The sequence below is a fragment of the Mus caroli genome, unplaced genomic scaffold, assembly GCF_978045245.1.
Source record: "Mus caroli unplaced genomic scaffold, Mus_caroli_1 scaffold_8, whole genome shotgun sequence".
Taxonomy (NCBI): Eukaryota; Metazoa; Chordata; class Mammalia; order Rodentia; family Muridae; genus Mus; species Mus caroli.
In genome coordinates this window covers 121,963,706-121,990,153 of record NW_028227263.1, presented here as the reverse complement: position 1 = coordinate 121,990,153, position 26,448 = coordinate 121,963,706, and the positions used below count along the sequence as shown (strand labels likewise).

General features: G+C 37.8%; 2 protein-coding genes across 2 annotated transcripts; both read left to right on the top strand.

The window, feature by feature from the left end:
* Window positions 1–804: 804 nt before the first annotated feature.
* Window positions 805–1,928, top strand: LOC147003399 (vomeronasal type-1 receptor 4-like). The gene has a single exon (XM_085840982.1). It carries the CDS (start codon window positions 957–959, stop codon window positions 1,926–1,928), a length of 972 nt encoding a protein of 323 aa, XP_085697108.1. The 5' UTR covers window positions 805–956.
* Window positions 1,929–23,036: 21,108 nt separating this feature from the next.
* LOC147003398 (vomeronasal type-1 receptor 4-like) lies at window positions 23,037–26,239 on the top strand. The gene has a single exon (XM_085842055.1). It carries the CDS (start codon window positions 24,102–24,104, stop codon window positions 25,017–25,019), a length of 918 nt encoding a protein of 305 aa, XP_085698181.1. The 5' UTR covers window positions 23,037–24,101; the 3' UTR covers window positions 25,020–26,239.
* Window positions 26,240–26,448: the final 209 nt, after the last annotated feature.

Sequence of the window (26,448 nt, the reverse complement as noted above, 5' to 3'; positions counted from 1 at the left end):
AAAAAAACAGCATTCAGTGTAAAAATCTGTATATGAGATGTTGAATTTTATCTGGTGGATGGAGGCCCTCGTGTTCCTTTTGAAACATATAAAAAAGTAAAATGCAGACTAAGCAGCAGCTTGTGAAGAGAATAATAGTAATTTTGTTAATAATTTTTGAGGAAATGTAGAGATGATGCAGGTAAGACTCTGGAACCTGACTTTTTAGAACAAATATTAACATCAGGAAAACTATGAATAAATTAAACTTTTTAGCAAGTGGTTGTTATTCAAATGGAAGATGCATATGTTAACCCATGTTCAACTGTGTTACTGGTACACAGGTGACTTTATCAGAAATATTTGGGTTTTTCTGTTGTTGTTGTTGTTGTTGTTGTTGTGTGGATAAGTAGTATAAAAATTTTCTCAAATCTAACAACTTAATTTTCTATAACTGAATTCAGATACACAACCTTCTTGGTTACTATGTTGTAACCCTACATATTATTAATATACACATCGTTTTTAATATGTTATTGAAACATACGGTAATTGTATTCTTTTCATGTGGCATTTGTATTTTCTTTTAGTTTTTTTTATTAAGTGATTTTATTAAGTTACATCCCATTTGCAGCCTTTCCTCCCTCCAAATTATTTTGAATTCTGTTGACAGAATCACATACTCATACTAGTCACTTTTATGTCTTTATTAATATGCAAAGGCCATGGTGTGTTAAAATGTGTGTTATTATGTACGTTATTGACCAATGTGACCATAAAGATGTAGTTGCAATACAAATTTTATCTTCAGGAAAGAGTAATTCAGTAAGTATCAAATTTTATTCTGAGTTAGTTCATGCATTGTTCTCCATGCAAAGTTCCTGTATTGTGATAGAATAATTATTCACTGATCAATAGAAGAAATTATTCCAAATCAATTGTTAAGCTTGGCCAGTATTGGAGTCCTGAGAACAGCAATGTCCTATCTAATCATCACTCCAGTGTCTGTGAAAGCCCTCCCTATGTGTACACTTGATAAGTACCTGAAAACCACTGAGGAAGTGGCTCTTCAGATCTTCTTGCTTTGCCAGTTTGGGGCTGGAACTGTAGCCAATGTCTTTCTGTTTGTCCATAATTTCTATCCAGTCTTGACTGGTTCTCAACAGAGTCCCAGACAGGTGATTTTAAGCCACATGGCTGTGGCTAATGTCTTGATTCTCTTCATCACTATATTTCCAACAAATGTGATGACTTTTGCTCCAAGAAATCCTCCAACTGACCTCAAATGTAAATTAGAATTCTTCATTCGCCTAGTGGCAAGAAGCACAAACTTGTGTTCCACCTGTGTCCTGAGTATTTATCAGTTTGTCACTCTTGTTCCTGTTCATAGAGGTAAACTCATACTCAGAGCAAGTGTCCCAAGTTTGGCAAGGTATTCTTGTTACAGTTGTTGGTTCTTCAGTGTCTTAAATAACATCTACATTCCAATTAAGCTCACTGGTCCACAGATAACAGACAATATCACTGACTGTAGAAGCAAGTTGTTCTGCTTCACTTCTGGATACAGTAGAGTCATTTTCTTCTTGAGGATTGCCTATGATGCCACATTCATGAGCATCATGGTCTGGACTAGTGTCTCCATGGTACTTCTCCTCCATAAACATCACCAGAAAATGCAGCATGTCTTTACTACCAATCGACACTATAGAGGCCAAGCTGAGACCAGAGCAACCTGTACTATCCTGATGCTGGTGGTCACATTTGTTAGCTTTTATCTTCTAAATTTTACTTGTATCATCCTTCAAGCCCTTGTTTCAGATTCTCATGCATTTGTGAGGCATTGGAGTGAAGCTTTGGCCACAGGCTTTCCCACTATCTCTCCCTTACTGTTGATCTTCAGAAAATCTAAGGATCCTTGTTCTGTGTTCTTCCAATTGTTGAAATCCTGAGTCTCTAAAAATGCCAAACACAGAAGATAGCTTTACTAATACTATTAAATACTTTATTCCATAAATATGTTTTCAACGTCTTGGATTAACAAGGCATGGTGCTCACTTCTGTAATTTTAAAAGAATAAGGTTATAATCATTTGTTGATGTGAAAACATTTCTGGTTGGAATCTGACTGACACAGTAAGTGAGTTGTTCACCACTTTCTGTTCTGTTATATATAACTGCACTCTGCTCCAGGCAGATCAAAAACAGATGAATCCCATTTTCCCCTAAACAGGTTAATATGTTATACAATCCTGACAAAACTTACTCTCTGCTCCTTCTAACTTAATTCTTTAAACATTGCATAAGAACAGAATGCCTATATATTTCCCTATCTGAATAAATGAGAAAGTGTTGTGATAATTAATGTTTTAAAAGATGAAATTTTTATTAATTGTACATATATTGCATGCCATTCAATTTTAATTAGTAAATGTATGCTTTGCTATCTTGGACTCTACCCAGGTGAGAGTTGATCATTGAAAAACATCACTTCCTACTCTCTGGAGCAGTGCCAACAGCTCATTACATCAAAAGTAAAGAGTAAAATAGGCAAAAGCAACTTATACTCAGGAGTCTTAAGAATTTGAATGTCTCAGGCCAGGGAGGATACCAGGATCCACACTGTACATCTTCTCCTGAAAGACCTTGGTAGTCTTCACTCTGGGCCTTGGTGAAATTGTCTTTCCAATCATCACAAACACCTGCCAATCAGACAGGAGACAAGAGGTTTCATGTGGAGGCAAAGTTGTCACTCTGGCTGTCAGTAGCTTCCTCAGTCACAAACTTATTTTCTTAAAAGATTAAAATCAACCATCTAACCTGTTTTGTTGCCAGAGAATGCACAAAGGCAGCAGAGCCATAAGTATCTAGAATGGTTATAGTAGTTGGTGTGATGAAACTCAAAATCTGACTTTTGCTAATTACATCTGTGAACAAAGAAATATTTTAGCACTTATTTTTATGCATATTGAATGTGTATGTATTTATGGGGATTCCCTCCCCTTATGGAGAATAGATGTCACAGATTGGGAAAAATCTTCACTAACCCCACATCTGATAGAGAGCTAATATGCAAAATATATAAAGAACTCAAGAAGCTAACTTCCAAAAACCCAAGCAATCCAATAAAAAAAAAATGGTATAGGACTAAACAGAATTTGCAACAGATGAACCTCAAAAGTCTGAGAAGGACTTAAAGAAATTCTCAAAATCCTTAGTGATCAGAGAAAGGCATATCAAAATCCCCAAGATTCTGCCTTACATCAATCAGGAAGGTTAAGATCAAAATCCCAGGAGACAGTACATAATAGCAAGGATGTGGAGAAATAAAAACACTTCTCCATTGCTGGTGGGATTGCAAACTGGTGCAACCATTCTAGAAATCAATCCGGAGATGATTCCGAGCATTGGAAATAGGTCTACCTGAAGACCCAGCAATACTACTCTTGGGCATATACCCTAAAGATTCTCCACCAAGCCCCATGGGCATGTGCTCCACTATGTTCATAGCAGTCTTGTCTGTAATAGCCAGAAGCTGTAAACAACCCAGATGTCCCACAACAGAAGAATGAACACAGAAAACATGGTTCATTTACACAATGGAATAGTATTCAGCTATTAAGAATGAGTAAATCATGATTTTTGAAGGCAAATGGATGGACCTAAAATTATCATCCTGAGTGCGGTAACTCAGACCCAAAAGGACTTACATAGTAATTGTATGTACTCATTAATAAGTGGATATTAGCCAAAAATATATAGTATACACAAGAGACAATTAGCCAAAAATATACTGTATACACAGAATACAATACACCAAACACAAAATGTTTAATAAGATGAAGATCACAAATGAGGATGCTTCACCCCACTTGTGAGAGAGAAAGAAGCAATCACTGGAGGCAGAGGGAGGGAGGGACGTGGAAGGGAGATGGGGAATGGAAAAGGGGAACATGATCAGGTATTTAAGGGTGAGGGGACAGTAGAGAAGTCCTGAGGGCCTGCAAAAATGAATGAAAATATGCAACCTTAGTGAATGGGAGGTGGCTCGACCCTCTAGAAGGTACCAGAGACTTGGAGTTGAGAGACATTCTGGACTAAAAGGGAGGGACCATAGATGAAATTCCGAAGAGTGGAGATAGCCATCTTCTAGAGTCCAACTCCAGTACAAAGAAAAGGCATCAAGTGGAGTGATGGGGTTGCAAAATCACAGGAAAAAAAAAAAAAAAAAAAAAAAAAAAAAAAAAAACCTCGGACCCAAATTTGTTCCTGTCAAGTAGATCTGCAGGGGAAAATGTGGATAAAAGACTGAAGGAAAGGAGGTACAGTGGCCTGCCCAACTTGGGATCCATCTCAAAGCGAGGCTCCAAGGCCTGACAATATTATTGATGCTATGGTGTACTTACAGACAGAAGCCTAGCATTGCTGTCCTCTGAAAGGCTCAAAAAGTAGTTGACTGAGACTCATGCAGATGACTATATTCAACCAATGGACTGAAATCAAGGACCCCTGTTGTTGAATTAGGGAAAGACTTGAAGAAGCTGAGAAGGAGGGTGATTCCATAGGAAGACAAGCAGTCTCAACTAAAACAGACCCCTGATATCTCTCAGACACTGAGCCACAAACCAGGCAGCCTACCCCAGCTGGACTGTTCCTGTCTTTAAAAAAAAACTGCACAGACAAAACTGGGAAGAGACTGAAGACAGGAGTCTATCATGGCTGTCCTCTGAGAGGCTCTAGCAGCACCTGACTGATACTGATGCAGATACTTACACCCAATCATTGCACTAAAGTCATTGACTCCTGTGGTTAAATTTGGGGAAGGGATAAAGAAGATGAAGTAGAAGGTGATCTTGTAGAAAAACCAGGAGTCTCAACGAACCTGGAGCCCAGGAAATTTCCTGAGACTACCCATCATTCAGGCAGCACTCAGAGGCTGATTAGACAGCCCCAGCATGCATATAACAGAGGTCTACTTGTTCTGAACTGAGTGGGAGATGTGCCTAATCCTTGAGAGATTTGTGGCCCCAGGTAAGGAGGATGCCTGTTGTGGGGAGCACCCTCTAGGAGTGGGGTGAGGAACAGTGACATAGGGGATTGGGAAGTGAGGCAATGGCTTGAATGTACATAAATAAAAAATAATAATAAAGAAGAAGAATGGAAGTCATATCCATAAAGCTGGAGTTAAAAACACAGGTAAGCCTACAAATACAGAAATTCAGTATGAAATTAGAAAGTTCCAAGAACTGAAAACTCTCAAAACAAACAAAGAAAACCATACAAATGCCAAATAAATACCTTAATAACACCAATAAAGCTTTTAGAGAGTTATGGAATGCTAGTAATCATTTTTTAAAGTGTTTTATATAATTTACTATTACAGAAATGCCAATTAAAACTACTTTGCTGTTCCATATCTTCATAGTAAGAATAGATATCCAAACCATGAATTGGCTTCAGTAATAACTAGGAAGTTAAAATGGGAACAAGGTTTGATCTGTGTTAGGCTTATGGGTATTCAGGTTGATCAATATTTCTATAGCACCAGGGTGAGAAACAGTCCTAAAATGTGATAAGACCTATGGGAACTTGGGGAGTTCTACATTCACAGGGGCTTTGGGAGAAGCTGTGGAACAGGGATGGGGAACATAACTAACTCTTGGAAAGGTCCACAGGCATGTAGCAAGTTCTAGAACTCATAGTGAAAGTTTCAGACACAACAGGAAGCCTGGGCTGAAATAGGACAGTGTCTGACCCACCGAAAATGACTTATTTAAATAGGAGTTCCCATAGAACAAGAAGCTTAAAGTAATTATGGAATTGAAAGATTCTAAGGAAACAGAGATGGACCATGGATGGTATCAAGGAGTAAAGGGGAATAATGAAACAGGAATGAAGAAATGGGATGGAGGGTGAGAGAGCACAGTAGAGAAGGAATTATAAGAAATAATAGTAAAGGACTTTGAAAATGCCATATGGAATCCTACTTCTACAAAAGGTTTCTAAGGTGTGTGTGTGTGTGTCTGTGTGTGTGTGTGTGTGTGTGTGTAATAAGTAATGGGTGAATATGAGATATAAACAAGGATGGGGTTGGGACATGGAGTAAAGGTAGGGTTTGTGGTGGTGTCAATGAAACCTAAAATTGTATTAAAGGCTATTGAAGTGGAAATTTCTGGTTTTGTTGGACACCCAGCTTTATAATTTCATGTTTTTCTTGAAACTATCTTGAAGGATAATGTTTTGCTGTTGCAGACACCTGAGAGCATGTTTTGCTGAAAACACATGGTGATTTTTGGAAAGCTGCCTGGTTAAGGGGCATTTGGGCTTTTCTGTAGCAGATGCATGAGTGGACACATAAAGTTTGCAAACATTATAACTATTACCCAATAGTGAATGATGCATTGGGATTAGTTCCCCTTGCTTCTCCTTGTTGGACTTCTCCTTGCTGGTCCATGCTGATGAGGCTCTGGCATTGATGCACCTTGCTGGTCTTCATGGGGCTTTGGTAATGCTTGTCTTCACTAATGATAGTCTGACATTGTTTCACCTGGTGTTTTTCTCTGATCTTTACATGTTGTAATGTTGTACAGAGAAAAGCAACAAAGAACTTCTGGTGATGTTCTGGCTGCTTTTTGGCACTTTGGTGGACTCATACCAGTCAGTGAAGCTTCATTGTTTCTTTGGGATTGAGCTGTTATTAGTGATTCAACTTGGTATTTTGCTAGTGGATCGGTCTGTAGACAATGAAGATTGGAATTGCCTACAGGAAACTACTTCTAAACAGAACTTCTTCTCCCTGTCTGTTAGCCATCTTCCTCCAACACCTTTAGTTGCTGGGTTGTAAGAATGTTGAAGCATTTAAGAAATCTTATTAAAGTTGGCTTTTAAAAATATAAACCAACAGATTATATTAAAACCCATGATTTATAAGCTAAATTTTAAAGGGTTTGACAAAATTGTAAATGTTTTAAAACATAAGTGGATATTGTTTATCTAAGAAGCCATATATGACTACATAAAAATCTCAATGACAACCTCCATATGAAATGTTGGACTGGGTACCCTCGGAAACTTCCAGTGCAAACACTATTACCAGAGGTCTTTGTCACCAACTGAAGCAAATGATAAACACTTACTGCTGAAGACAGCATATACTGTGGTTGGTTGACAGGCAGTCAAATCATCAAAAGGTCAAACACTACGTGGAGATGACTAATGAAAGTGACATTTATACAGTTTCCTGTTTATTGTGCAAGCAGATCAACCAGCATACATCTTTCCCATTAAAATGTTTACTCTGTCCATAAACTTGGGAAGGAACATTTGAAAGTTTTTTTAAAGCTCTAGGGCTCTAAAGTTTCATAAGCTTCCAGAGTTTTGAAAGTCCCATTACTTTCCCATGTCTTAGGAGGACCTGTTACCTCTCCATTGATAAATATTACAATCTGATGAATATAATTACACAAGTGGCATACAAAGTCAATGAACAAAGACATTTCTTTATGCATGTATTAACTGTGTTGGGGATGAAGTAAAGAAAAATCCCCTTTCATAATATCTTCCAAACTTCACAGAGGAACTAAAAAGATGGTTTGATGGTTAAGACTGCTTACTACTCTATCAGAGGACTTATATTCAGATCCAAGCACTTACATCATGCAGGTTACAAACATCTGTTACTTCAGCTTCAATGGATCCACTGAGTGCTTCAGGCCACATGTGCTTCTGCATGTATATGGATATAGATATTCCTGTGAACAAACACAAATAAAAAGAAATCTTTTTCAATGTCTATAAATACATAAAAAGGGAGATTAAATAATTCTAAAATAAAAAATTTTTTAAAATATTGGCAAAGTAAATTGAGAAGGACCCTAGATGGGAAGTTTATCTTCCTATATGGGAAGATAAACTATAGTATTGTGTAGACATAATCTTTTTTAAAAGATTTATTTATTTATTTTATTTATATGAGTACACTGTCACTCCCTTCAGGCACACAAGAAGAGGGCATAGGATCACATTACAGATGGTTGTGAGCCATCAAGTGGTTACAGGGAATTGAACTCAGGACTTCTGGAAGACCAGTCAGTACTCTTAACCACTGAGCCATCTCTCTAGCCTAAGTGGGCATAATTAAAGTTATGAAAGTCAGTAAAATTTCAAAGAAGACTCCCTCAAACTCCAATGAAATGTCACATAAATAATTTTTAAATTTCATATTTCTTCAAGTCAGAAGTTAAAAAAAATATGCCCAATTTCAATTCAAGACAGGAGGCAAAGAAACCACATTAGAAATTATGCAATACCTAATTTCAAAAAACACTACAACATGGTACTCTCACCAAAAATTCAGACACCAAGGTTGAAGAAGGAGAACCCAGTAACTATAAATACAGCTAGATGTAACCATCTAGCTCATTCCTAAATGTATGTATTAACTTTTATGTATGTATTTTCTCTATATCTCTGTATGTGTAACACATGGAGGCATGGTGCCTATAGATGAAAGAAGAAGGTATCTGATGCACTGTAATGAGAGTTACATATGTTTGTGGATCACTATGTAGGTACTTGTTAAACCTGGACCCTCTTCAAGAACAATAAATACTCTTAAGCATAGAGCTGTCTACCTCCTTGTTGTCTGCCTTTTGACAATGATTACCGAAACCATTTGTTTAAAGAAAGGGAGAATCTTCAACAAAAATGACAAGGAAACTGGAAATCCGTGAGTAGGAGACTGAAACTAGATTCCCATTTCTCATTCTGTGCAAAAATCAATTCAAAACCGAACTAATTACTCACTGCAACTTCTAAATTGTAGAAATTAGTAACCCTAAGCCATAGAGGCACAGAGAGAAATACACAGGGCATTTGTGTACTCAGAATGTAAAAGTTAGTGCCCTAATGGACCCAACAGCACCCAGTACACTACTTCAATAAAACCACACTGAGTGTACATCCATTGAGGGAGACAAAAACACAGAAGGTAGCCCACTCCACTTTAACACTACTACATACGCCAAAGCCCTGGTTTCATTGTATTGGAAACTCTGAGAGATGCATAACTTCAGGAAACCTACTCACAACTGAAGGCAGAGTTTTATAACATTGCTGACACTCATACATATCCCCAGCCTCTGCAAAACCATATGGAAAACTCAAACATGAATCAGGTCAGGACCTAGCACCTATGATGACCCTAGCACATACCAACACATCACAATCCACAAATAATATTTCTATGACCTAAGGTCAGAGGCAATACTCTAGTAAACCTCAGAACCTAATCTTCCAACAGCTGTATATCCAGGACAAATATCTACATACTATTGAGGTAAAAGGCTATCAACTCCTTGAAATCAACAAACCTTCTAGTGCCAAAAAACTACAGAGTACCCACTCCACAGATCACAGTATTGTGATTCTAATGAGGCATCCCTCTTTTGTTGCAAAAAGATGCAAAGCATACGCACAGTTCTGAGATCTTGAGTCTAGCATGTGTGTGTGTGTGTGTGTGTGTGTGTGTGTGTGTGTGTGTGTAACACAAAACACTGAGTACCACAAAAACAAATAACTGAAATAAAAACTGGGGCATGACCTAAACACAGGGTTCTGAAATAATGAAATATAAATTTTTTCAATGTTCAATACTCTTCCTTTTCAAAAAAATAAAAGAAAAAGTAACTTTGAACATGCATTGTCCCAAAGTCAGAGTTTTGAAGAGTATTAAAATGAATGGCAGTAAATACTAGTACAAATTAGTACTGCCACTATGGAAAGCAGAATGGAGATATCTCTCAAAAACCTGAAAATAGATCTACCATAAGATCTAGCTATAGCATATGGACACTTACCCAAAAAACTAAATCGTACTACAGAGACACTTGCTACCCATTGCAGATCTACAAATCTAGAAATTGGAAACAGCCTAGATATCTATTTATAGATGAGTAGACAATGAAAATATGATACATTTACACACTATATTGTTATTCAACTGCTGAGAAAAATGAAATTTAGAGGCATATGGATAGATCTAGAAAAACTTATCCTGAGTTTGGCAACCCAGAAGAATCAAGAAGAAAAATATTGCATGTTTTCTCTTAATATGAATGTTTTTTATGCTTTATGTCTGTGTGTTTCATTTTGAATACTGAAATAAGATAGGTAGAAGGGAACATGGGAAGAGAGTGATCATCTAAGGAAGGATAAACTAAAAATCACGTTACAAAGGGATAAATAGGATAGGAGGATTAAATGGAAAGAGTGAAAGGAGGACAGGATAACTGAGAGAATGTGGGGAGAGACAAGTAACACTGAAGGTCTTCTGTAAATTTATGTGGAAGCCTATTTCTCTTGAAGCTTCTTACAACATATATGTTTACAAAAGGAATTTAAGTAACATTGCCAAATTGAGGGATTGCAAAACCCCAATGAGACATCATAGGCTACCACATAAAACCATAGCACCAACAAATGGCTTACATCTTTTGGGTTGTTTGCCAGCAGGGTTTTGAGTACACACACACACACACACACACACACACACACAAATACTATAGCCAATACATGGGATAACCTACACAATGTGATAGCAAGATCTTATTGCTAAAGATACCTGTGGTGGTTTGAATGAGAATGGCCCCTGTGTTGTGGTAAACTTGAATGCTTAAGAAGTGGCACTATTTGCAAGAATTAGGAGGTGTGGAATTGTTGGAGTAGATGCGGCCTTGTTGGTGGAAGTTTATAACTTAGAATGGGCTTTGGGATTTCTAAATCCCATCCCAAGATTAGTGTTTCACACTTCCTCCTGCCTGCGGATCCATATGTAGAACAGGACTCTCAGCTACTCCTCTAGCACCATATCTCCCTGTATGCTGCCATGCCCAATGCCATGATGACAATGGACTAAATACTGAAACCGTAATCATCCATCAATTAAATGTATTCTTTTACAGGATTTACCATGATCATGTGTCCCTTCCTCAAAATGGAATAGTGACCAAGACAGTAGCACATAATTATATCATAAAACATGAAGATATATAGTTGGTACTCCATCAGAAGTTTCACCTCACTGTCTAGCTTTCTTAGTAGTGGAATGTCCTATACATACTAGCAGAGGAAGAAATTAATCATCAGTCTTACCCAGATACAAAGCTTGTGAGCTATAGTAAGACATGCCCAATGATGCAATAGTGGCATGGGTGTTATGGGAGCACCTTGTATTATTAGATTTAAGCCCTTCTCCACAAGATAGCATAGACAAGTCTGGCATGTCTAATGAGACTAAAAATCTGAGGATAAATATTTCATGGCCCTAGAAGAGAAACTCCTAGTACTATTCTGCCAATAAAAAAAAAAACATTAAAATTACTTTTAAGGATTTATTTCCACACAAATAGATTACAGTATCAGTCACCTCTTGCCAAAGAATGTTCACTTCATACTCAATAGAACTTAAGACATAAATCAACAACTGGACAGTGTGCATGAATTAAGAGACTTTGAAATCCTCAAACTTAAATGGGATACCTACATCACTCCTCTCCCCTTAAAGGCTCATGTATATATGCAGAAGGAAATTGGAACTATTGTAAAAAAATAAAGGTAATTGAAGACTTCAAGGAAATAGCATTTTCCAAATACAATAGATGAGCTGCTCATGAGAACTCACAAAGATGATGGCAAGCAAAAGGCCTTCACACATGCAAATCAGACAAAAATTTCAGCCTGGAGGAGAGAAGTAAGCATGAAGTCCCATCCTCAAGCAAGAAGTTGTATATAACTGAAAGCTGCTGGGTGAGAATAATTCAATTTTCTTCATGAAGTTATGCTTGTCATATCAACCAAATTGCGGGGGACTGGTTGGCTAAGTGCTTGCTGCAAAAGTATTAGGACCTGAGTTCAAAAATAGATAGATGGCTTCCTATTAAGTGTTTTAGCTATTTTTGTAGAGAACTGGGGTTTGATTCCCAGTACCAACCTAGCAGCTGATAATCATTTGTGATGCCAGTTACAGGGCATATGATGCCAATTTAGACATTTAGAGAAACTTCCAACACACACACACACACACACACACACACACACACACACACACACACACACATAGACCCTGTCACTTTTTAACAAGCTTTGTCACATTTCCTTGCATGTCTGGAAAATTCCTCCTGCTTGATCATGGAATTGTGAAGCCTTTCAAATTTTAATGGTTTTTAGGTCAGCAAAATCATGGAACTCAAGGACTGGAAGAACACTTGGTAATATTTGAATATCCTCTAGCCTTACTCCTCTCCCTCAAATTTGATCTCTCTTGTGCTTTGAGACAGTCTCTTGTAGCACAAGCTGGCCTATGACTTGCTCTTTAGCCAGAGCAGACTTTGATGTCCTGCTCCCAACTATCAAGTGCTCTAACATGCCCAGTTTTAGCTCCTTGAGCATCTCTGTGGAGAGGTTTGCTATCTTTCCAAACAGACTTTTCTACTTTTGAAAACCTGCTTGAACATACTTCTGGAGAATGAAATGAAAACTAGACTGGCCCCTGCTTGTCTTCAGGCTCTGGGGTGCAGGTGGCTTCTCACTTTATCCTTGATATCTGAGGCAGCTTCCATAGAGTTAACATAGCTCTGGGCCCTTCTTGAACTGGCTCCCCTCCTGGTAGTAGTTTACACCTGATCACTGCTATTTGAAGGAGCCCAGGCAGAGATCACAGCAGGTGACCTACATGGTAGAACAAGAAATATCATGGATGTGTCTATAAGGCAGGTAGTAGATAATATGTAAGCTTTTCTAAGAATAAGAGACACAATTTGTAAATTGCCTCTCAAATTTACTAGGAAGGACCTTGCTGTGCAAATGTGCCTGGAATCAGGACACTCACTTAGAAGGGGCTAGCTTCAAATGAGATGACCTTTCACCATTCCATTCACATACTAGGAATACAGGCATATGGTAGTGCATGATTTTCTATACTTCTTGTTAACTTGGTGAATTTCATTCAACTTTTGGGTAATATTCAAGTCATTTATCAAACTCTTTTCTCATCTACTCTTTCAGCACTACCCACCCAACTTTGTATTGTCTTCTGTTTCCATCAAATCCATTCCTCTTCAGAGTATCACCTTCTCCACAATGTGGGTAACCTGCCAGTTATCAAATCATTTATTAACTGAATCTCTCTATCCTCAATTATCACTTAAAATAGCACCCCAGTGAGTAGTCTGTTTGTGTCTGCCTTAGTCTCAACATGTTTGGATATTGTTAGTGTCTTAGTTCATTTCATTTGTTGCAAAAAGCACCATAAATAAAGCAACCAAGGAAGAAAGGGTTCACTTTTTTTACAGGTTACATCAATCATCAGTGGACACCAAGGCAGGAACCCAGGACAGGAACCTGAACTCAGCAACTGAAACAGGAGGAGAAGCTCGGTTTACTGGATTGTTCCATGACTTCCTCAGCCTATTTTCAAAAGCTACCAAGACAATCTTCCAGGCAGAGCACTTCCCCATTGACATAGTGTCTACCATATCAACTATTATGAAAAAAAAAATGCATGAGAGACCAGTCTGCCCAGTAGAGCACACAGGCTGCAGAAGCAACAGAGCTTCTTGGACAGAATCCCGTCGGGCCTTCATCCTCAGCAAGGAGGTGGAGCTGATCCTCAGACCTCTGTGCACCTTCCCTGCCAGAGGAGAGTTGGCCTACAGAGAGGGCTGTGACCCTGGGACTCAGGCGAGATCGGCATCTTCTATCCCAGGTCTCTCAGAGACCATTCTGCACAGGAGAGCATTCAGAATGCAGAAGCAACAGAGTTTCTTGGACAGGGTCCCTTCTGGACTTCATTGTGACAAAGGAGGCAGAGCTGATCTGCATTCATCTGTGCACCTTCCCTGCCAGAGGAGAGCTTGCATGCAGCGAGTGCTCTGGACCCTGGGACACAGGAGAGAGTTGGACTCACAGAAGTGCTGAGAGAGGGTAACAAAATCACAGGAGGAAAAAGCTCCAGCCAGAGACATCTAGAACATCTAACACCAGAGATTACCAGATGGTGAAAGGCAAACGAAAGAATCTTACTAACAGAAACCAAGACCACTCGGCATCATCAGAACCTAGTACTCCCAACACAGTGAGTCCTGGATACCCCAACACACCCAAAAATCAATATTAAGATTTAAAATTATATCTCCTGATGCTAGTAGAGGATTTTAGGAAGGACATTAATAACTCACTTAAAGGAATATAGGAAAACATTGCTAAAGAGGTAGAAGTCCTTAAAGAGGAAACAAAAATATCCTTTAAGAGTTACAGGAAAACACTGATAAACATGTAGAAGTCCTTAAAGAGGAACACAAAAATCCCTCAGAAAATTACAGAAAAACACAAGCAAACAGGTGAAGGAATTAAACAAAACCATTCAAGATCTAAAACTGTAAGTAGAAACAATAAAGAAAACAAAAAAGGAGACAACTCTGGAGACAGAAATCCTAGGAAAGAAAACAGGAGCCATAGATGGGAGTATCACCAACAAAATACAAAAGATGGAATAGAGAATCTCAGGTGCAGAAGATTCCATAGAAAACATGGACACAACAATCAAGGAAATTAAAAATGAAAAAGATCCTAACTCAACACATCCAGGAAATCCAGGACACAATGAGAAGACCAAACCTAAGAATTATAGGTGTAGATGAGAATGGTTTTCAGCTTAAAGGGTCAGTAAATATCTTCAAAAATATTATAGAAGAAAACTTCCCTAACCTAAAGAAAGAGATGCCCATGAACATACAAGAAGCCTGAAAAACTGCAAATAGACAGGACCAGAAAAGAAATTCCTCCCGACACAAAATAATCAGAACAACAAATGCACTAATAAAGATAGAATATTAAAGGCAGTAAGGGAATAAGGTCAAGTAGCATATAAAGGCAGACCTATTAAAATTATACCAGACTTCTCACCAGAGACTATGAAAGCCAGAAGATCCTGGATAGAGGTTATACAGCCCCTAAAAGAACACAAATGCCTGCCCAGGATAGTATACCCAGCAAAACTCTCAATTACCATAGATCGAGAAACCAAAGTATTCCATGACAAAATCAAATTCACACAATATCTTCCCATTAATCCAGCCCTTCAAAGGATAATAAATGGAAAACTTCAACACAAGGAGGGAAACTATGCCCTAGAAATAGCAAGAAAGTAATCCTTCAACTAACCTAAAAAAAAGATTGCCACAAGAACAGAAACCCAACTCTAACAACAAAAATAACAGGAAGCAACAATTACTTTTCCTTAATATCTCTTAAAATCAATGGAATCAATTTCCCAATAAAAAGACATAGACTAACAGACTGGCTACATAAACAGGAGCCAACATTTTGCTGCATACAGGAAGCCCACCTCAGGGATAAAGACAGACACTACCTCAGACTAAAAGGCTTGAAAGTAATTTTCCAACAAAATGGTCCCAAGAAACAATCTGCAATATCCATTCTAGTATGAAATAAAATCGGCTTTCAACCCAAAGTAATCATAAAAGACAAAGAGGAGCACTTCATACACATAAAAGGTAAAATCTATCAAGTTGAACTCTCAATTCTGAACATCTATGCTCCAAATGCAAGGGCAGCCACATTCACTAAAGAAACTTTAGTAAAGCTCAAAGTACACATTGCACTTCACACAATAATAGTGGGAGACTTCAACACACCACTCTCATTAATGAACAGGACCTGGAAACAGAACCTAAACAGAGACACACTTAAACTAACAGAATTTATGAACCAAATGGATTAACAGATATCTACAAAACATTTTATCCTTAAAAAAAGGATATACCTTCTTCTCAGAAGCTTATGGAACCTTCTCCAAAATTGACTATATAATTGGTCACAAAACAGGCCTCAAAAGATACAAAAATAGATCTTTCAGGTTTGTTGAAGGATTACTTTCTTGCTTTTTCTAGGCAGTAGTTTCCGTTCTTGTGTTGGAGTTTTCCCTTTATTATCCTTAAAAGGGCTGGATTCATGAAAAGATATTGTGTGAATTTGATTTTGTCATGGAATACATGCATCCTATCAAATCACTTTGGACTTATGCTGATCATCAATAACAATATAAATACTAGAAAGTCAACATTCATGTGTAAGCTAAACAACACTCTACTCACTGATAACTTAGTCAAGGAAGAAATGAAGAAAGAAATTAAAGACTTTTTAGAGTTTATTGAAAATGAAGCCACAACATACCCAAACTTATGGGACACAATGAAAGCAGTCCTAAGAGGAAAACTCATAGCTCTGAGTGCCTCTAAAAAAAAAAAATGGAGAGAGCATACAATAGCAGCTTGACAGCACACCTAAAAGATCTAGAACAAAAGGAAGCAAATTCACCCAAGAGGAGTAGACAGCAGGAAATAATCAAACTCGGGGCTGAGATGAACCAAGTGAAAACAAAAAGAACTATACAAATAATCAACCAAACCAGGAGCTGTTTTTTTGAGAAAATCAACAAGATAGATAAACCCTTAGCCAGACTCACTAGAGGGCACAGGGACAGTATCCTAATTAAGAAAATCAGAAATCAAAAGGGAGACATAACAAAAGAACCTGAGGAAATCCAAAACTTCATCAGATCCTACTAAAAAAAGGGGCTATATTCAACAAAACTGGAAAACCTGGATGAAACGGACAAATTTCTAGACAGATACCAGGTACCAAAGTTAAATCAGGATCAGATTAATGACTGAAACAGTCTCATATCCCCTAAAGAAATAGAAGCAGTCATTAATAGTCCCCCAACCAAAAAAAGCCCAGGACCAGATGGGTTTAGTGCAGAGTTCTATCAGACCTTCAAAGAAGATCTAATTCCAGTTCTTCTCAAACTATTCCACAAAATAGAAACAGAAGATACTCTACCCAATTCAATCTATGAAGCCACAATTACTCTGATACCTAAATGACATAAAGACCCAGCAAAGATAGAGAACTTCAGACCAATTTCCCTTATTAATATTGATGCAAAAATAGTCAATAAAATTCTCTCTGACCAAATCCAAGAACACATCAAAACAATCATCCATCATGATCAAGTAGGCTTTATGCCAGGGTTGCAGGGATGGTTTAGTATAATAAAAATCCTTCAAAATAATCCACTGTATAAACAAACTCAAAGACAAAAACCACATGATCATCTCATTAGATGCTGAGAAAGCATTTGACAAAATCCAACACCCCTTCATGATAAAAGTCTTAGAAAGATCAGGAATCCAAGACCCATACCTAAACATAATAAAAGCAATATAAAGCAAACAGGTAGCCAAACAAACTAAATGGAGAGAAGCTGGAAGCAATCCACTAAAATCAGGGACTAGACAAGGCTGCCCACTTTCTCCCTACATATTCAATATAATACTTGAAGTCCTAGCCAGATCAATTAGACAACAAAAGGAGATCAAAGTGGATACAAATTGGAAAGGAAGAAGTCAAAATATCATTATCTGCAGATAATATGACAGTATATATAGGTGACCCTAAAAATTCCACAAGAGAACCCCTAAACCTGATAAACAGCTTCAGTGAAGTAGCTGGATATAAAATTAACTCAAACAAGTCAATGGCCTTTCTGTACCCAAAGGATAAACAGGCTGAGAAAGAAATTAGGGAAACAACACCCTTCACAATAGTCAAAAATAATATAAAATACCTTGGTGTGACTATAACTAAGGAAGTGAAAGATCTGTATGATAAAAACTTCAAGTCTTTGAAGAAAGAAATTAAAGATCTCAGAAGATGGAAAGATCTCCCATGCTCATGGATTGGCAGGATCAATATAGTAAAATGGCTATCTTGCCATAAGCAATCTTCAGATTCAACACAATCCCCATCAAAATTCCAACTCAATTCTTCAACAAATTAGATAGGGCAATTTGCAAATTCATCTGGAATAACAAAAAACCGAGGAGAGCAAAAACTCTTTTCAATGATAAAAGAACCTCTGGTGTAATCACCATGCCTGACCTAAAGCTTTACTACAGAGCAATTGTAATAAAAACTGCATGGTACGGGTATAGCGACAGACAGGTAGACCAATGGAATAGAATTGAAGACCCAGAAATGAACCCACACACCTATGGTCACTTGATCTTTGACAAGAAAGCTAAAACCATCCAGTAGAAAAAAAAAGACAGCATTTTTAACAACTGGTGCTGACACGACTGGCAGTTATCATGTAGAAGAATGTGAATTCATCCATTCTTATCTCTTTGTACTAAGATCACGTCTAAGTGGATCAAGGAACTCTGCATAAAACCAGAGACACTGAAACTTATAGAGGAGAAACTGGGGGAAAGCCTGGAAGATATGGTCAAAGGAGGAAAAATCCTGAACATCAATGGCTTGTGCTGTAAGATCGAGAATTAACAAATGGAACCTCATAAAAATGAAAATCTTCTGTAAGGCAAATGACACTGTCATTAAGACAAAAAGGCCACCAAGAAAGGATCGTTACCAATCCTAAATCAGATAGGGAACTAATATCCAATATATTTAAATAACTCAAGAAGATGAACTCCGAAAAATCAAATAACCCTATTTAAAATGGGGTACAGAGATAAACAAAGAATTCTCAACTGAGGAATACCGAAGAGCTGAGAAGCACCTGAAAAAATGCTCAACATCCTTAATCATCAGGGAAATGCAAATCAAAACAACCCTGAGATTCCACCTTACACCAGTCAGAATGGCCAAGATCAAAAGTTCAGGTGACAGCAGATGCTGGCGAGGATGTGGAGAAAGAGGAACACTCCTCCATTTTTGGTGGTATTGCAGACTATTTCAACCACTCTGGAAATCAGTTTGGTGGTTCCTCAGAAAATTACACAGTACTACTGGAAGATCCAGCAATTCCTCTCTTGGGCATATACCCAGAAGATGTTCCAACTCGTAATAAGGACACATGCTCCACTATGTTCATAGCAGCCTTATTTATAATAACCAGAAGGTGGAAAGAACCCAGATGTCCCTCAAAAGAGGAATGGATACAGAAAATGTGGTACATTTACACAATGCAGTACTACTCAGCTACTAAAAACAATGAATTCATGAAATTCTTAGGCAAATGGATGCATCTGGAGGATATCATCCTGAGTGAGGTAACCCAATCACAAAAGAACACACCAGACATGCACTCACTGATAAGCGGATATTATCCCAGAAACTTAGACTACGCAAGATACAATTTGCAAAACACATAAAACTCAAGAAGAAGGAAGACCAAAGTGCAGATACTTCAGTCCTTCTTATAATGGGGAGCAAAATACCCATGGAAGGTGTTACAGAGACAAATTTCAGAGCTGAGATGGAAGGAAATACCATACAGAGACTGCTCCACTCGGGGATCCATATCATAATCAGCCACCAAATGTAGACACTATTGCATATGCCAAAAAGATTTTTCTGACAGGACCCTGATATAGCTCTCTCTTGTGAGGCCATGCCAATGCATTGCAAATACAGAAGTGGATGCTCACAGTCATCTATTGAATGGGCCCCTAATGAAGGAGCTAGAGAAAGTACCCAAGGAGCTAAAGGGGTCTGCAACCCTATAGGAGGAACAACAATATGAACTAACCAGTACCCTCCAGAGCTCGTGTCTCAAGCTGCATGTGTAGCAGAGGATGGCCTAGTCGGCCATCAATGGGAGGAGAGGCCCTTGGTCTTTCGGAGATTATACGCCCCAGTACAGGGGAATGCCAGGGCCAGGAAACGGGAGTGGATAGGTTGGGGAGCAGTGTCCGGGGGAGGGTATAGGGGACTTTCAGAGAGGAAACTAGGAAAGGGGATAGCATTTGAAATGCAAATGAAGAAAATATCTAATAAAAAAAAGAAATGCACTACAGACTTGACTACAGGTAAATTGAGGAAAGCATTTTCCCAATTCAGGTTAGTCTTCCCAGAAAAGTCTATCTTCTATCCTTTCGACAAAGAGCTAACAATAATAGTTGGGCTTAATCTTGCACAGGTCTTGTGAATTTGGCTGCAATCCCTGTGGGTTCATATTTCTGTTCCTCCCCTGTTGTATCCAGAAAACATTGTTTCATTGACATTATCAACTACCTCGGGCTCTCCACAAATTCTATGGAGAATTAATCTGTGCTGGGAGAGGTATGATATGCACATTCTAGTGCTTAGTGGGCATACAAAACTCATATCACTGCACAGTGACCAGCTGAGAGTTCCTGTGTTAATGAACATACAAGAAGCTTCTATGATGAGGGGTAAGAGATGCACTGATCTACAGGTGTAGGAATAACTCATCAAGAAATGTTTCAATTCTCTGTCCATTAAGAAGAGTGTTAGTATTGGATTAGTATTGGATTCCCTGCTAGGAGCTGTCTGCCCAAAAACAATATAAACAGTGCCATTTATGAGTTCGAGCTCAATGGCAGAACCTTAGGATGAATAAGAAAGTAGCTGGTTTTCCCCCATAACATCTATGTCACTCTTGAATCCATGGACCAGTAATTGCTGTACCTTGCAAGTTTCACAGGAGCATGGTATCATGGTATCGCTGACTACTTTTCTCCTCCAGTACTGTATGTGTCACCTTTTAAGAAAGTTTTCCATGTGACTTTTTCAACCTCCTTTCTTATGTCACATGGGTAGCATACACATCTTCAAAGTAAGTTCCACTTTGATTTCTGCATGTTCTGTGTGTCTAGTACATGACATGGTGTCTTCATCCACCTAGGTTTAGAGAATTACCAGCACTATTGGTAAAAGCCTGTGATGTTTGGGGGTGGGGTTGATAGTGCTTTGGGAGTTGATTGCCAAGCAGCTATAAAAAGAAGTCACCATAACTGGAATAGAGTTTTACATTATCCAACATGAGATATCTACTTGGAGAACTGTCCAACTAGTATAGTGCTGATTTATTAAAGCTCCTTTGAAATATGCAAGTGAATGTATTACAGGATGCCTCAATATCAGTATGTTTCTGTACAGTTTTTCAAAATACACTTAGTGTTAGTTATTCCTCTTCATATTTTCTCATCTACTTTCCATCCTGCACATACACATAAATTTAATTCTTGATTTTCCCTTATCACATTTTAATCCTTTATAACTCTGTATTGTCTCCTATTTTTTCAACATGCCATGTCTCTTACAAATTCCTGACTTTTAAGGCTATTCATATATATATATATATATATATATATATATATATATATATATATATATATAGACTAATAACCCATATTTACTTGTCAATTGGACAACATAAATTTCACTGTAGAAATCATGGATGTATGCTTGTCCCAGACAACATATGGTATCTGAGCAATAAATGACAAGTTATTTCCACATATATCCCTTCTAAATGTGGATATTTTCATTGGTAAAAATGTTGTGTAATGATATCTTGTTCTCATACATTCTAGTATATGTACATTGACTGTGCCTAAGACGATCTTGCTGCAGGTGTAGATATCAATAAAGGAAGAGAACATACAATTCTTATATTTATAACCTCAGTTTTTACTTTTCATCATTGACAATCAAAATTAAGTCCCTATTTCCTATTATGCCTAGAGCATAAATGAGTGTGGTTGAATCTTTTTATTTCTTAAGGATTGCTCAATCCATAGCTTGCTTGTTTATCCATGATTCCTTCCTTACAAAGCAGATTCTCTTGATACTAGCAAAGTATATTAGGTTTCTAATAGGGATTCATGAGTATATCAGAAAACAAGTCATGATCTACCTGCAAACAAGTGGATATGGGAATAAACACAGGATTCAGGTGGGAAAGACCAGGTTCAGTTAATAAATTTGTCAGAACTATGTGTCCTGGGACAAATTAGGAAAAGTTGGAATGAAGCAACTTCCTGAGAAATTACAGAATCTGACTGACACATTGCCAGTTTTCTGGAAGGACTTGGTGTCAGCATAATTTTCCAAGGGAGAAATAGTAAGGAAGAAAGTACTCTATAGAAACTCACATAATGAGTCCCTTGTTCTACCTTGGAGTGCCCCAATTCACATCTGACTACAGGATAACTTCGGAACTTAAATTCTCCCAAAGGAAACATAAAAACTCATTTATAACTTCTGTTCAGGTACACATTAACATCTAACAAACTCCTATACATCATCAGTAAGTATTAGAGAGTAAAAGTAGAGATTTGCTCTGGGGATAAATTATTTTCCTTCATTGGAGGTGTCCCAAAGTCTCCAGAGAGAAAAATGCACTGACACCACAGATAATGAAATAATAAACTCTCTGAAGGATGTCATGTCCAAGTACCCTACTATTTTATAAGATTAGAAATCTGAACTTTGTTGGGTTATCGTCACAGCATCAAATGGAGAATAAGAAATCATTCAGATTTTCTTTGCATTCTTTCTCAAGCAAGGTGTCACACAGAGAACTTCCTCAATGTAACAGGTACTACAATATATGCTTCTATAGGAGTTGTGTTCCTAAGCTGGCCTTCAGATGAGCATCTTCATCCTGACTCTGGCTCAGAGGTTGGATTTTTGCAACCATAGACTTCTTAAAATTCTCCTCTCCCTTCTTCAGTGTACATTGTATTCTAAAGCTAAAATGAATCATTATTTCCATTTGAAGACTGCAGCTTAACTCAAATGGGTTGATATTTTGCTTTCATCTCACAGATATGTCTGTTTTCTGAATTTGTACTCAGCAGAAAACAGCATTCAACATAACATCTGTATGTGGCACTTTGAATTTTATATGGTAGATGGACATCCCATGTTCTTTTAGAAACATATAAATATTGTTGATTCCCTTATAGGGTTGCAGACCCCTTTAGCTCCTTGGTTACTTTCTCTAGCTCCTTCATTAGAGGCCCTGTGTTCCATATAATAGGTACCCCCAGAACCATGTCTCTAGTTGCATATGTAGAGAGGATGGCCTAGTTGTCCATCAATGGGAGGAGAGGCCCTTGGTCTTGCAAAGATCATATATCCCAGTACAGGGGAATTCTGGGGCCAGAAAGCAGGAGTGGGTGGGTTGGGGAGCAGGGCAGGGGGAGGGTATAGGAGACTTTCAGGATAGCATTTGAAATGTAAATGAAGACAATATCTAATAAAGAAAAGAAACCTATAAATAAGTAAAAGGCAGACTAAGCAGTGGCTTGCAAATGGAATAATAGTGATTGTGTTAATAATTTTTGAGGGAAGGTAGAGATGATGCAGCTAAGACTCTGGAACCTGACTTTGTAAAAGAAAACTTAAGATTGGGAAAATATGAATAAATGAATCTTGTTAGCAAGTGGGTTTTTTATATGGGAGATGTATATGTTAACCTATATTCACCTGCCTGATCAAAACATAGGTGGATATATTAAAAATATTTGGTATTTTATTGTGTGGATGAGTAGTATAAAAATTCCTCAAAAGCCAACAACTTAATTTTCTACATCTGAATTAAGCTACAAACGTTATTGATTATTATATATAATCATATGTCTTATTAACATATTCATTGTTTTTAAAATGTTACTATAACATGAGGAAAGTGTATTCTTTTTATGGTGTATTGCTCTTTTCTTTTCTTTTTATTGATTAAGTTATTTTATTGATTAAGATGCATTCCATTTGAAGCATCTTCTCCCTCCTAACTATATTGAATTCTGATGACAAAACCTAATGATGGAATCTCTAGCTTGTTACTGATTAAGTGATTTTATTGATTAAGATGCCTTTGCAGTCTTCCCTCCCTCCCAATTGTATTGAATTCTGATGATGGAATCACATAATTATACTAGCCTCTTTTCTGTCTGTATTCATTTGCAAAGTCTGTGCTGAGTTAAAATGTGTGTTATTGTGTAGGTTATTGACCAGTGTGACCATGAAGATGTAGCATCACTACAATATCTATCTCAAGGCAGGAGTAATTCAATAAATATAACATTTTATTCTGCTTTACTGTCCATGCATTGTATTCCAGACAATTCCCCTATAGTGTGATAGAGTAGTGTCTCACTGATCAAGAAAAGAAATTGTCACAAATTAATTAGTAAGCTTGGACAATAGAACAGAATCGTGAAGATTCTGTTCAACCTTATCATTACTCCAGGGTCAGGTAAAGCTCTCTCAATGTCTGCTCATGAAAAATTCCTGAAAAACACTGAAGAAGTGGCTCTTCAGATCCTCTTGCTCTGTCAGTTTGGTGTTGGGACTGTGGCCAATGTCTTTCTGTTTGTCCATAATTTCTATCCAGTCTTGACTGGTTCTCAAAAGAGTCCCAGACAGGTGATATTAAGCCACATAGCTGTGGCCAATGTCCTGATTCTCTTCATCACTACATTTCAAAACAACATGATGGCTTTTGCTCCAAAAAATCCTCCAACTGACCTCAAATGTAAATTGGAATTCTTTATTCGCCTAGTTGCAAGAAGCACAAACTTGTGTTCCACCTGTGTCCTGAGTATCCATCAGTTTGTCACTCTTGTTCCTGTTAATAGAGGTAAACTCATACTCAGAGCAAGTGTCCCAAATTTGGCAAGGTATTCTTGTTACAGTTGTTGGCTCTTCAGTGTCTTAAATAATATCTACATTCCAATTAAGCTCACTGGTCCACAGATAACAGACAATAATAATGACTCTAAAAGCAAGTTGTTCTGTTCCACTTCTGGATTCAGTGTAGGCATAATCTTTTTGAGATTTGCCCATGATGCCACGTTCATGAGCATCATGGTCTGCACCAGTGTCTCCATGGTACTTCTCCTCCATAGACATCACCAGCGAATGCAGCACATCCTCACTCCCAATCAGGACCCCAGAGGCCAAGCTGAGACCAAAGCAACCCATACTATCCTGATGCTGGTGATCACATTTGTTAGCTTTTATCTTCTAAATTTTATTTGTACCATCTTTCACATGTTTTTTGTAGATTCTTATCTCTTTGTGAGGCATTGCAGTGAAGTTTTTGTTGCAGGCTTCCCCACAATATCTCCTTTACTGTTGATCTTCAGAGACCCTAAGAATCCTTGTTCTGTGCTCTTCAACTGTTAAAAGCCAGAGTTGCTAAAAATTCCAAACTCAAAAGACAGCTTTACTAATACCATTAATTACTTCATTTAATAAATATGTATTTAACATCTTTTATGAATCAGGTGTGGTTCTCACTGTTGTAATTTTTAAAAAGTAAGGTTATAATCATTTGTTGATGTGAAATGATTTCTGGTTGGAATATGACTGACAGTAAGTGAGTTATTTGCCACCCTCTGTTCTGTTGTACATAACTGCACTCTGCTGCAGGCTGCTCTAAAACAGATGAAACCCACTTTCCCTGAACAGGTTAATGTGTTATAAAGACCTAATCAAAGTGTTAATCTCTGTTTCTTCTAATGTAACACTTTAAGCCTCAGCTAAGAACAGAATCTCTCTCTCTATTTCTCTATCTAAACAAATGAGAATGTATTGTTAGGACTAAATGTTTTCAAAGAAGAAATGTTTGTTAATTTTTCACATATTGCACGTCATTCCATTTTAGTTAGGAAACATGTGCTTTGCTATCTTGGACTCCACTCAGATGATAGTCAATCATTGAACATCACTTCATGCTCTCTCAAGAAGTGTGAGCTGCTCACTACATCAAGAATAAAGAGGAAAAAGCAGCTCACGCTCAGGAGCCTTAGGAGGTTTAAAGTCTCAGGACCACGGAGGATACCAGGATCCACACTGGACATCTTCTCCTGAAAGGTCTTGACAATGTCTTCACTCTAGGAAGTGGTAAAATTGTGTTTACCGTCATCAGAAACACCTGCCAGTAAGACAGGAGACAAGAGGTATCAGAACAATGTGGAGGCAAAGTTGTCACTCTGGCTGTCAGTGGCTTCCTCAGTCACAAAACTATTTTCTGAGAAGATAAAAGTCAAGCATTTAACACTTTTTGCTGCCAGAAAATTCCAAAGGCAGCAGAGCACACAGATAAGTATCTGGAGAGGTTATACCTGTCAGTGTGATGAAACTCAAAATCACACTTGTGCTAATTACTTCTGTGAACAACGAAATATTTTAGAATTTTTTTATGTGTATTGTCTGTGTATGTATTTATGGGGATTTCCTCCCCCTTTTTTTATTAGATGTTTTCTTCATTTACATTTCAAAGAATTCTCAACTGAGGAAAACTGAATGGCTGAGAAGCACCTGAAAAAATGTTCAACATCCTTAATCATCAGGGAATTGCAAATCAAAACAACCCTGAGATTCCACCTCACACCAGTCAGAATGGAAAAAAAAAAAAACCCTCAGGTAGCAGCAAATGCAGAGGACTGGATACAGAAAATGTGGTACATTCACACAATGGAGTACTACTCAGATATTAAAATCAATGAAGTTGGGAAAAGATTAGGCAAATGGATGGAACTATAAAATATCCTCCTGAGTGAGGTAACCCAATCACGAAAGAACATACATGGTATGCACTCACTGATAAGTG